At 38.6% G+C, this 13,755-nt stretch overlaps 1 protein-coding gene across 37 annotated transcripts in view; it reads right to left on the reverse strand.

Moving 5' to 3' along the window:
• BRCA1 (BRCA1 DNA repair associated) overlaps positions 1–13,755 on the reverse strand; it is a 65,860-nt gene that overhangs the window by 44,356 nt on the left and 7,749 nt on the right. For 10 of the 37 annotated variants that reach the window (XM_068975960.1, XM_068975957.1, XM_068975955.1 and 7 more), the window contains exons 3-8: positions 7,438–7,515; positions 6,393–6,481; positions 4,174–4,313; positions 3,049–3,148; positions 1,598–1,643; positions 537–613 (exon numbers count right to left, since the gene is read on the reverse strand). In XM_068975960.1, the coding sequence (XP_068832061.1) occupies positions 537–613; positions 1,598–1,643; positions 3,049–3,148; positions 4,174–4,313; positions 6,393–6,481; positions 7,438–7,515 (530 nt within the window). Of the gene's footprint in view, positions 1–536; positions 614–1,597; positions 1,644–3,048; positions 3,149–4,173; positions 4,314–6,392; positions 6,482–7,437; positions 7,516–13,755 lie in introns of those variants that run through there. The other 27 variants (XM_068975968.1, XM_068975965.1, XM_068975962.1 and 24 more) reach the window with 8 other exon arrangements.

Here is a 13,755-nt window from a genome sequence, read left to right on the forward strand (position 1 = left end):
AACTAGTATAGATAGAATAGATAAATAACAAGGTCTTACTGTATAGCACAGGGAACTATATTCAATATCCTGTGATAAAACCATAATAGAAAAGAACGTGGAAAAAAAAAGAATGTGTATTTTATACATATGTAACTGAATCACTTTGCTGTGCAGCAGAAAACAACACAATGCTGTAAATCAACAATACTTCAATTTAAAAAAAGCAGTTTGCACATCAGACATATAACATCTATCTTCAGATACTCCCTGTATCTGAGTACTAGTAAGCAAAATATGAAATACAAACACAGCAATTAAAAGTAAAAAGGCAACAACCAATCACATAGGGTACTATTATAACCACACTGGTCTAGTGCCATTGAAATAGATCAGGCTGTACTATGACATCTGAGAAAGCACCATATCCTAACTCTGTGAAAAGATATTGCAAATTATAAAAATGTTCCGAATGGTTCTTCAAAATACTCTAATTACAGTACTGTATCTACCTATTCTCTCTTTAGTGTCTGTTGAGTTAGAAGACTTGCCATTACCCTTTTTTGCAGGATTCAAATTGGTCTTGGCCTTGGCTCCTTGAGGGGTGATTTCTAACAATTCATGGTCTCCCACACTATAAGGAAAAGACACAAGCCTTAGTGAAAAACAGTAGTTTATATGTGCACAGGGCTGTCAAACAATCAAGTATTTTAGCTCCACTAGGTAGGGCTGTGATAAGCTGATCGATTTGATTCACTTTCTGAAATCAGCACTCTCCTTTGGTAACTTCTAGTCAAAATGAAATGGTCATAGACAGAACATAAAAATCAGAGCAGGAGTATAGAACATTACTTTATGGCCATACAAATATGAACCAGAATTTAAATGACAGTTGAATAATAGCTAAAAGATAGTAAAGAAAAAACCAACAAAACCTAAAGTATGTATTAATGAAAACACAAGCACAGTTACCTAAACAAAGGGAGCACTGGGATGGAACAGACATTCCAGTAGAATGCAAAGAACGTATCATTTTGCAACACTGCCTTCTGGGCTTTTTCTCAAGCTAAAAACCATTTTCTCCCGATCGGGAGATCAGGAAAATGTCACTTGCAAATGAAATCTCATTGACAGTGACATTATCATAGTTCAGACAAGCCATCACAGATCTTAGGGTCATGCAATAATTCCTAAGGAAAGCAATTTAACAAGTAATCCATTTTGGGGCTGCTTGCAAATTATGGTTTAATTGATGTAGACAAAGTCTGAGTTACAGACAGAATTAAGGAACAGTAGAAGGAAAAATTGAAAACTGAGTAATGTTTTCAGCAGCCACAATCACCACTGAGTCAACACTGTTGTACACAAGGAACTAAGCCAGAGTACAGCCATCTGCTGGAAGCAAGTCTGTGCAGAGTTCTACTGTTACTTTAACTCTTACAAATGCTTTACTAAGAAACCAAACAAACAAAAAGGATATCTTCTCAGCTATAAAATAAGGAGGTTAAAGTAGATGATCTTTAAGGTCTACTCCAATGCCATGATTCTGACCTAAAGAAATATCAATCCTTAATATTAACTAAATGCCAGTTTCATAGAAAAAGGCTCTCTGACTCACCTGAGATAACTGGCCTTATTAACTGTGTCTTCAGAAGAATCAGATCCTAAAAAAATTCCCCAAAGACCCCCAAATAAGAAATCAATAAAAGGATTTTTATTGAAAGGGTTAAACTCAACAAACTATATTTGTTGCAAAACATATTTTCAAGGAATATTTACTAAGCACCCAGTACATGGCAGGGCTTCCCCGGTGGTGCTAGTGGTAAAGAACACGCCCACCAATGCAGGAGATGACAAGGGTTTGATCTCTGAGTCAAGAAGATCTCCTGGAAGAGGACATGGCAACCTACTCCAGTATTCTTGTCTGGAGAATCCAATGGACAGAGGAGCCTGGCGGGTTACAATCCATGGGGTCGCAACAGTCAGACACGACTAAAGTGACTTAGCACACATACACTACATGGCAGGAACAATGATACATATGTCAGGCAATACAAAATTGTGGTTACAAGTACAGGTTCTGAAGCCAGAATTCCCAGGTGTGAATTGTGGCTTTGTCACTTACTAGCTTTATGACCCTGGCAGAATTTCTTAACCTCTCTGTGCCTTAAATTCCCTCATCTATAAAATAGTGTAATAGTAGGAACCACCTCAGGTTTGTCATGCATCTTATGTGAGTCACACAAGTAAAACCCCAGTGCCTGGACTACAGTAAGTGTTCCTAAATATTCTCTATTATACTTATTTTTATGAGGCAACATCTGTAGTCTAGGAATTCATGATCTTAAAAGGGGAAAAGACATACAAGAAATTTCTAAAGAATCTGCTTAGTGCTATGGCAAACATATGGTGGTGCCTGGGATCCCAAAGGAGGGCCATTCTTTCCAATTATAAATATATTCTACAGGATAAAGCATAGAGAGACCTGTTTGAACTGAGTTCAGCTGTTCTTAAGTCTTTCTGCTGCTGCTGCTAAGTTGCTTCAGTCATGTCCGACTCTGTGCGACCCCATAGGTGGCAGCCCACCAGGCTCCCCCGTCCCTGGGATTCTCCAGGCAAGAACACTGGGGTGGGTTGCCATTTCCTTCTCCAATGCATGAAAATGAAAAGTGAAAGTGAAGTCGCTCAGTCATGTCTGACTCTTAGCGACCCCATGGACTGCAGCCTACCAGAGTCCTCCATCCATGGGATTTTCCAGGCAAGAGTACTGGAGTGGGGTGCCATTGCCTTCTCCGCTAGTCTAGCCGTGTTCAGTAGGACACAACTGAGCGAAGAACTGAAAACCACATATCCTTCATTTTGTTCTCTTTATAAAGTAAGGTGCTTTAAAGTGAGACCTGCATCTTCCTACATTATTTATCACACATCATAAGGCTAGTAAAATTATTTTATTCTTACTTTCCAGGGCTCCCTGCTATTGCATAAATTGTGACCAAAGTTTTTAGTAAAACTCTTAGACAAGGAATTCAGCAACTGTTATTCTAAACTTACAAAATCTGAGACTCTTACCCAATTCAATGTAGACGGACTGAGATTGTGTCTGCTGCTTTGTCCTCAGAGATCTCACAATTCCAAGGTTAGAGAGTTTGACAGTAAGACTGGTTTCCTGCTAAGCAGTAAATGATCAACAAATCGTTAGCCAGTTCTATGCATCTTTTTCCGTTAAGAGAAACTCAAAGCTCTGGACAAAACAGACAGTTGTCAATGAGCTAACCTCGAAAAACCACTTGGCAAACTACACACTAAGATGTACGAGTCTTGTGTGGTTTGAATACTTTCTCCCTCTCTCAGTTGTTCTAAACTTTTCTATACTTAAGTTTGTATCATCTGTGTAATTTCTTTAAGGATAAGGAAAGCATATATTTTTTTTCATTTTCCTTCTTTTTTTAATGGGGAAAGCATATTTTAAACTAATATTTTATATTATAGTATAGAAAGGGAATGAAATTGATCTATAACACACTTCTAATCACATCTGGTAACAGGCAATAACTAAGATAAAGTAAATTTTTAAAAAGGATAAATGAAAATAATAAAATCCAGCAAGCTTAATATTCAGTACAGGAAAGAATATTTGGATACCCAACATTACTCTGATGAAGCTTTCCTTCTTTTTGAGCCCTTCAACATCTACTGAGAAATGAATGCTGGTACTATGAGAACTATTATTTTTAAGATCCTCATTACTCATTCACATATGAGTAACAATAGAGCAAATCTCTCTATTTTCTTTGACAATTACACTTAAAGTTGAAGCAATTTTCAAGTATTAAAAACTGATTATTTTCCCCCCAGGCAACTTCTCAGAGGAAGTAAAATAGAAGATACTTCTTCATGTCTGGAGAAGTGCCATAAGATGGTTATTTTAAAAATTAGCAAATAAATAATAATAAAACAAAAGGTAGCAAGCTAAAAACTATCAGTGTCCTTGTGGCTTTCTTAGACAAGCATCAGAATGGATAAAGCACTAAAACCAGGGATCTTCTCTCAACTCCTTTAACTCTTTTTCAAACACTTAATTGACCATCTTCCCTTGTTCACTTGACTTTATATAAATCCAAAAGCATCCAGCACATTCACTAATTCACATGCTCCATAAAGAGTTATTATCAGAACACACAAAAGTGGCCTTACCAAGGTAGGATTTTCAGGTTCACTCTGCCAAAGTCTTTTGGCCCGGTTCCGGTAGCCCATACTTTGGATTATAGAAACTTCCTCCTTCAGATGCTCAGGAGAGTTATTTTCCTTTCTTGAAAAGTTATAGCTGTTTGCAACTGTGAGTTACAAAGAGAAACACTATTTTTGCAGTTAAAAAAAAAAAAATATTAGGTTCCCTGGTGGCTCAGTGGTAAAGAATCCACCTGCCGATGCAGGAGTTCCCTGATCCAGGAAGATCCCATATGTTATGGAGCAACTAAGTCCGTGCACCACAGCTGTTGAGCCTGTGCACCCTAGAGCCTGTGTTCCACAACAAGAAAAGCCACCGCAATGAGCAACTGGAGAGTACCCCTTGCTTACCGCAACTAGAGAAAAGCCTGCACAGCAACAGAAACCCAGCACAGCCAAAAATAAATAAATAAAATTTAAACATATATATATTAAAAAAAAAAAAGATTACAGGTAGTTAAAATTAACCTAGGCCAAAAGGTCTGGTCTTATCACCTATTCATATAAAATAATTGCACAAACTTCCATTTTAATAGATGGCCTCTTGAGCGTTGGTGGCAAGAATACACAGAAGAATTATACAAAAAAGGTCTTCATGACCCAGATAATCGCGATAGTGTGATCACTCACACTCACCTAGAGCCAGACATCCTGGAATGTGAAGTCAAGTGGGCCTTAGGAAGCATCACTATGAACAAAGCTAGTGGACGTGATGGAATTCCAGTTGAGCTATTTCAAACCCTAAAAGATGATGCTGTGAAAGTGCTGCACTCAATATGCCAGCAAATTTGGACAACTCAGCAGTGGCCACAGGACTGGAAAAGGTCAGTTTTCATTCCAATCCCAAAGAAAGGCAATGCCAAAGAATGCTCAAACTACCACACAGTTGTAGTCATCTCACACGCTAGTAATGCTCAAAATTCTCCAAGCCAGGCTTCAGCAATATGTGAACCGTGAACTTCCAGATGTTCAAGCTGGTTTTAGGAAAGGCAGAGGAACCAGAGATCAAATTGCCAACATCCACTGGATCATCAAAAAAGCAAGAGAGTTCCAGAAAAACATCTATTTCTGCTTTATTGACTATGCCAAAGCCTTTGACTGTGTGGATCACAGTAAACTGTGGAAAATTCTGAAAGAGATGGGCATACCAGACCACCTGACCTGCCTCTTGAGAAACCTGTATGCAGGTCAGGAAGCAACAGTTAGAACTGGACATGGAACAACAGACTGGTTCCAAATAAGAAAAGGAGTATGTCAAGGCTGTATATTGTCACCCTGCTTATTTAACTTATATGCAGAGTACATCATGAGAAATGCTGGGCTGGTGGAAGCACAAGCTGGAAGCAAGATTGCCAGGAGAAATATCAATAACCTCAGATATGCAGATGCTACCACCCTTATGAGAGAAAGTGAAGAAGAACTAAAGAGCCTCTTGATGAAAGTGAAAGAGGAGAGTGAAAAAGTTGGCTTAAAGCGCAACATTCAGAAAACTATGATCACGGCATCCAGTCCTATCACTTCATGGCAAATAGATGGGGAAACAGTGGAAACAGCGGCTGACTTTATTTTTGGGGCTCCAAAATCACTGCAGATGGTGATTGCAGCCATGAAATTAAGAGATGCTTAGTCCTTGGAAGGAAAGTTATGACCAACCTAGATAGCATATTAAAAAGCAGAGACATTACTTTGCCAACAAAGGTCCGTCTAGTCAAGGCTATGGTTTTTCCAGTGGTCATGTACGGATGTGAATTGGACTATAAAGAAAGCCGAGGGCCGAAGAATTGATGCTTTCGAACTGTGTTGTTGGAGAAGACTCTTGAGAGTCTCCTGAACTGCAAGGAGATCCAACCAGTCCATTCTAAAGCAGATCAGTCTTGGGTGTTCACTGGAAGGACTGATGTTGAAGCTGAAACTCCAATACTCTGGCCACCTGATGTGAAGAGCTGACTCATTTGAAAAGACTCTGATGCTGGGAAAGATTGAGGGCAGGAGGAGAAGGGGATGACAGAGGATGAGATGGTTGGATGGTATTACCAACTCAATGGGCATGGGTTTGCGTGGACTCCAGGAGTTGGTGATGGACAGGGAGACCTGCTGTGCTGCGGTTCACGGTGTCGCAGAGAGTCAGACATGACTGAGCGACTGAACTGAACTGAGCATTGGTACTTGGATTATGCAATACTTACACTGCAATCCTGTGTCAAGCTCAAAAGCATGAATGATCTTCAACAGCTCTTCAACAAGTTGACTAAATCTTGTACTTTCTTGTAGGCTTCTGAAAGTAAATTGATTGAAAGACACACTTAGCAAGAGATTATCAACTTAAGGACACTAAAATAAGAAAAGATATTAAACAAATAAAAAAAGATACAGCAACAGTTAAAAAAAACAACTATTTGATAAGAACAGATATTAAGTGTATTACACTATAATAAAAACATCATTGACAGCAGAATAAACCATAGAGCAGTATTGTTTTTATATACATGTATTTTTGCCATTCAAGCTTATCAAAAGCCTGTAACTATCTAAAATAATAGTACTTTGAATGCACAGTAGATATAAATCCACTGCATACAGAATTTAGTATTCTTAACATCTGAACCCCATCCACCCAAACCCCTACTTCTAGCTCTCAGGGGTTTCTGCCAAATGATGATTACACTATTTTGAAATCACAGATAGATAACAATGTCCAAAGAGAGATTTTGGTTTAGGAAAGTTGTAGGACAATATAATTTATTTATTCATTTAAATCTGAGTGACTACAATGTGCCAAACATTGGATAAATAGTATTGACCAAGATAGACAAAGCCAGTGCCCTAAAATAACTTACATCCTGGCCAGAGGGACACACAATATATAAATCCACTGTGTTTGTGTGTAAACAATTAAGTAGAAACAAGTGCAAGAAAGAAAAATAAAATCAGAATTAAGATAATGGGGAAAGGGTGGTACAGTCCTATATTAGATAAGACTGTAAGTTCTAATGTCATTCAGAAGGATTAGAAACAGGCAATGAATTGCAAATAACTGTACAAGGCAGATATACTATAAAACTCTCAGAAAAATGATTTTGAAAATAATTTACTCTGTCAGCTAAGCACCCTTTTATATATTTTTCTACTGATGAGTGGTTTGATAGGAACACCAACTATATTATTAAGGAATTTTCACTTTTTCCTGATGTTGTCACTTCTAACCTCCCATCAACTACCAAAATTATATACCTTTTGGTTATATCATTCTTACACAAAGGACATTGTGAAGGCCCTTTCTTCTGGTTGAGAAGTTTCAGCATACAAAATCTATAAATTATAACAAATGAAAAGAACTCAAGTTATATTCTTTTTCTGCAGAGAAAATATTCAAAAAGCAAATAACCATGAAAAGATAATCTCTTGACTGCCCTTAAGAGCCATTTTAAAGGTAATGGCAGATGAGTTACAACAAGTGGCTTTCTTTAATTGTTTTTAGATGCTGCATAAGAAGAAAACCAAACTACATAAGCAATAATCTATGAAAACTGAACTTACATCCATATGTCTTTCTGTTATGATCAAATAAAACTTATTAAAAGTTAATATAGCATATTTAATGATATACTCATAAGCATAATCGGAGAAGGCAATGGCAACCCACTCCAGTACTCTTGCCTGGAAAATCCCATGGACGGGGGAGCCTGGTGGGCTGCTCTCTATGGGGTCACACAGAGTCGGACACGACTGAAGTGACTTAGCAATCAGATGTAAATGGTTAAGTACTTCAGGTAAAATTATTATAATTAGTTTAAAAACTTAGCATCTCAATACAAAAGTTATAGTAATCAAGACAGTACGGTACTAGCATACAGATAGATAAACAGAACAGAATGAGAGTATAAGTCATACATCTATGGTCAAGTGATTTTCAACAATAGCACCAAGACAATTAAAGGGAAAAAGAATAATCTTAATAGTACTCGGACAACTAAATATTCACATGCAAAAAAAACAAATATAGATTCCTACCTCACACAATACAGAAAAATTAACTCAAAATGGGTCACAGAACTAAATGCAAGAACTAAAATATAAATGTTTGTGACCATGGGTTAAGCAGTGATTTCTTAAATAAAGAAATGGCAAAAGCACAAGCAACCAAAGGAAAAAACGGGAATATCAAATTTTTGTGGTACAAATAGTACCATGAAAAAACTGACAGGACAATCCACAGAATGAGAAAATATCTGTTAATCATATATTTGATAAGGGACTTGTATCCAGAATATATGAAGAACTCTTAAAACTCAATAAAAAAGAGACATAACCCAATTAAAAAATGGGCAAAGGATTTCAGAGCCATTTTCTCAAAAGATAAACACGTGATCAATAAGCACATGAAAAGCGACTTCTCTGGTGGTTTAATGGTTGTGAATCTGCTTGCCAATGCAGGGGACATGGGTTCGATCCCTGGTCCAAGAAGATCCCACATGCCATGGGGCAACTGAGCCTGAGCACCACAACTAGAGATAAGCCCTCTCACTGCAACTAAGGCCCGATATAACCAAATAAATAAATATTTTTAAAAACAGACAAAACAAAAAACTGAATTGTACACTTTAAATGAATGGATTTTATGGCATGTAAATTATATCTCAATAAGACATGTTTTTTTTTTAAAAAAAAAAACCTCAAAGCAGGAAGAAAACATGATCATTTTTATATTTACAAGGCCCAACAGAGTGTCTGTTGAACCAGGTATTTGTTGAACCAAGCTGTTCACCAGAAATCTAAGGAATGAAGGAGGCTCACTCAGGCTTTTAGGATGGCTTGGGATCTAGAACAATTGTTTTGGTTGTCTCAGACAGTGAATATGGCTAAGAAGACTTTGATGATCATATGTAATGTGTTCAGAGTCAGCTTCCTTAATAAAGGAAATTACTGCTCCCATTGGCTGGTTGTGTCCATAAAGATCAACATTCCCTTAGGAAAAAGACAAAAGACCCCAAACAGAGGTAGACAGAAAAGGGAAGAGAGCAGTAGAAGTAGCTGTGGTGATGATTATTAAAAGCAGTGATTCACTCATACAACCAATATTTAATGTTAGGAATCATTCTAACGCAAGAAATTCAGTGAAAAAGGAAAATAAAACCCCTGCTATTATAAAGGACATGATATTATGGCGAGGGAGGTGAGTGGGGAAGATATTAGATACCAGGAAAGAAAAGATTATGGGAACTGAAAAGGCAGTGGGAATGGTGAGTCAGCACACTTAAGAGAAGCCCTTTTTACTGGCCATGTCCTTTAACATGCATTGCTCTGTCAACACAACCCTGAAGTATCATCTTCATTTTACAGTAGAGATTTGTCCCAGATCACACAGTCATCAAGTAAGTGGTAAAGGTGATATTGGATCTAGAACTTAAATGTAGCAATAGCAAAGCCCATGGCTTTTCCACCAGAGAAAGTAAATGTAGGTAAGGTTGGTCAAGGAGACCCAGGGGTCCTTCTACAACCTCTACACCTATATAGATGCTTGAACAACCACACTGCACTTGACAACATATAGGTTAGGAAATGGGGGGTGTCAAAAAGCTAGCTGCTTTGTATAAAAAGTCCATTTAAAGAGCCAAAACAGGGACTTCCCTGGAGGTCCAGGGGGGGAACTAAGATCATATATGTTGGTGTGATGTAGCCAAAAAATAAACTTTTTAATTAAGAAAAAAAAAAAGAGCCACAAAATAGAGGCTACCACTCCTTGAGAAGATGCAAATACTACCTGCACTCTACCACAATGGCTCTGCTGCTGCTGCTAAGTCGCTTCAGTCGTGTCCGACTCTGTGCGACCCTAGAGACGGCAGCCCACCAGGCTCCCCTGTCCCTGGGATTCTCCAAGCAAGAACACTGGAGTGGGTTGCCATTGCCTTCTCCAGTGCAGGAAAGTGAAAAGTGAAAGTGAAGTCGCTCAGTTGTGTCCGACTCTTAGCGACCCCATGGACTGCAGCCTACCAGGCTCCTCTGTCCGTGGGATTTGCCAGGCAAAAGTATTAGAGTGGGGTGCTATTGTCTTCTCCAATAATGGCTCTAGGAGGCATCAAAGCATTGCACTGGCAAATGGCACAATTCAGCAATTCAGAGTAGAGGTAGGGAGGTCATTCCCTAAACACAAGACTGTAGAATACAGTAGGGAAGCTATAGGAATGATAAGCTAAGCTATAGATGCTGCAGCCTGTACATAATTACACAAAAAACACCAGAGAAGCAGATATGTAGAAAACAACCAAGATATGGGTTGCAATCTTTCTTTAAGGTAGGAAGAGGACAGACGCATAAAGGTTATTAACTAAACTCGAAAGAGAAAATGAACTTATACATGATTTGAAAAGACTGAGGTAAGGAAAACATTGACAGATCAACAGAACACTGGCATGTCTTTCAGGGCTCTGAAGACTTTATTAAACTCTATTTTAGAGCCCTGGGGAATCTACATAATATACTGATTAAATGAGAACACGTATACAAGTTCTACACAAGGTTCTCAATGAAAAGGTCTGAGACAAGTTTCGGGCTTCTTGGGTTTCTAAAGCCCAATGCTTAAGGAAAGGCAATACATTTTTAAAGCAAATGTAGTTATGTTTTCCAAAGGGCAGCTTCACCTTTACAAGAAAAAACTGATGGAGAATAGTAAAATCACAGTGCCACAAAACTAATTTAGGGGATTTTGAGAGTACTCATTTTTGAGCATATCTGTACCCTGAACAGTTTAACAAGTTATGGAAACTCATTTAATTTTGAGTTGCTTGTCCAAGTCTATCCTGGCAGGAAGTAAAGAATAGTTTTAAGTCTAGGCAAAATACAGGCAAGCTGACTTTTTGGCTACATTGTTATACTGGGTGCCCTGGATTACTGTCAGGAGAGCCAAGATAATGGACTAATACTGTCCCTTGTTAGAGGAAATAAAGACCCTGACAGCTCCATGGCTTAGTATCTCAGCATCCACTTACGTTCCTGGTCCCACCAAACCTTGTCAGTTTGTTTTCTTGATCAAACCTCTGGTTTGTACTTCAGTTCCAACAATTAAGAAGCTATCTTGAGTTCTTCATCTGGGAGATTCTGCCTGACTTCCTTCTCGAGTATCGCAGTCCTGTGGATCAAGGCTCTTGTTTCCTTGGGATGAGAATCTTACTGCTAACCCTCAACCTCCCGTGGCTGGGTCGCTGTTACTTTTCTTCCTTTGTAACTGCCACCCTGAACTTCTCATTTCTGCTGCTAGACTCCTGCAAGACTACGTTCATCTACTTGATAAGAGTATCCATCTCTCGCCTACTTCTGGCCCTCTGACATACCAAGCTATTGCTACATTCCAGAATTCCCTGATATCATGATCTAATGTATCTGGCCATGAAACCTCCCTGACACTGACTTACCACTTATCTGGATCTCCTCAGTTAACTGACCCCAAGACTTGCTTTACTTGGTCTTTCTGGTCTTTCAACCTCAGCCATGCTTGTTCTAGTCTCTCTTATTAATACTATCCTCCAAATAAGTGTCTAGAACGGTCACCATTTCAGAACACTGCTTCTTAAACTTTAATGTACATAAGAATCTCCTAGGGATCTTGTTCAAATGCACATTCTGATTCAGTAGGTTTGGGGTAAGGCTGAGATTCTAGCAAGTTTCCATGTGATGTGGTTGCTGCAGAGCCAGGAGTCCCACTTTGAGTAGTCAATTTTCTAGAGCTGTGTTATCCAACACAGCTGCCACATGTGGCTACTGAGCACTTGAAATGTGGCCAGTCTGAACTGAGATGTATGTTAAGTATGGAAAAACACAGGCTTTCAGAGACTTACCATAAAAAGGAATGTCAATTATTTCACTAACATTTTTATATTTTGAAGTGATAAAATTTTAGTCATAACTGGATTAAAAATATATAACTATAGTTAATTTCACCTTTAAAAAAAAACCTTTTAGTAGGGACTTTTCTAGTGGTCCAGTGGTTAGGACTCCACACTTCTAGTGAAGCGGGAATTAAGTTCCATCCCTGGTCTGGGAACTAAGATACCACATGCCTTGGCACAGCAAAAAAAAAGAAAAAAATCTTTTAATAATGTGGCTATAAGAAAATTTAAGTTAGATTTATGGCTCAGATTATATCTCTTTGGACAATGTGGTCTAGATCTTTCAAAAAGTACTATACATTTCATCTGTTGTTTAGAAACTACAAGCTAATGCAGGAATGACCTAACATTTTCTAAACTGGTACTACTGTAGCTTTTGTTTACCTCAGGAAAGACTTCAGATTTAATGCTTGGGGGTATTTTTCTGAGCTTTCTTTTCATATAGATCAAGGTGTTATTCAGACTATAAAGGTATTACAGAAGCTGCTGCTGCTAAGTCACTTCAGCCGTGTCCGACTCTGTGTGACCCCACAGACGGCAGCCTGCCAGGCTCCCCCGTCCCTGGGATTCTCCAGGCAAGAACACTGGAGTGGGCTACTTCATGAAAAGTTGATATATCACACTGGCATTATATTACAATTTTAATTCTAATATACCACTTAAAATATGGCTGCCTTTTCTGCTTGTCGTATCCTCCATATTAAGAATTGCAAGCCTTTTTCAATCTCCTCTAGTTACCAACTTTATTTAACCTTCTCAATCTCAACAGATGTCTTCACCTCCAACTTCACTGAGCTCAACTACCTCATCCACCCCTACTCTATCTCAAAATCTTTCTATAGAATTAATTTCCTTTTCCTTCATTACTGTTTATAAATAACATTTCTCTTTCTTGCATCCCTTTTCTATTTCAATCCCTTCTGTCTCTTCTTGCACCTTCTCTGTTTTGCAAGTATCTCCCCTCTGAGGGCTCCTTTCTCTTCTAGTACAGCTCCTCTATATTAATTTATATGCAGAGTACATCATGAGAAAGACTGGGCTGGAGGAAGCAAAGCTGGAATGAAGACTGCCGGGAGAAATATCAATAACCTCAGATATGCAGATGATACCACCCTTATGAGAGAAAGTGAAGAAGAACTAAAGAGCCTCTTGATGAAAGTGAAAGAGGAGAGTGAAAAAGTTGGCTTAAAGCACAACATTCAGAAAACTAAGATCACGGCATCCAGTCCCATCACTTCATGGCAAATAGATGGGGAAACAGTGGAAACAGTGGCTGACTTTATTTTTGGGGCTCCAAAATCAGTGCAGATGGTGATTGCAGCCATGAACTTAAAAGACGCTTAGTCCTTGGAAGGAAAGTTATGACCAACCTAGATAGCATATTAAAAAGCAGAGACATTACTTTGCCAACAAAGGTCTGTCTAGTCAAGGCTACGGTTTTTCCTGTGGTCATGTATGGATGTGAGAGTTGGACTATGAAGAAAGCTGAGCGCCAAAGAATTGATGCTTTTGAACTGTGGTGTTGGAGAAGACTCTTGAGTCCCTTGGACTGCAAGGAGATCCAACTAGTCCATTCTAAAGCAGATCAGTCCTGGGTGTTCATTAGAAGGACTGATGTTGAAGCAGAAACTCCAATACTTTGGCCATCTGATGCGAAGAGCTGACT

The sequence above is a fragment of the Capricornis sumatraensis genome, chromosome 8 (genome assembly GCF_032405125.1).
Source record: "Capricornis sumatraensis isolate serow.1 chromosome 8, serow.2, whole genome shotgun sequence".
Lineage (NCBI taxonomy): Eukaryota > Metazoa > Chordata > Mammalia > Artiodactyla > Bovidae > Capricornis > Capricornis sumatraensis.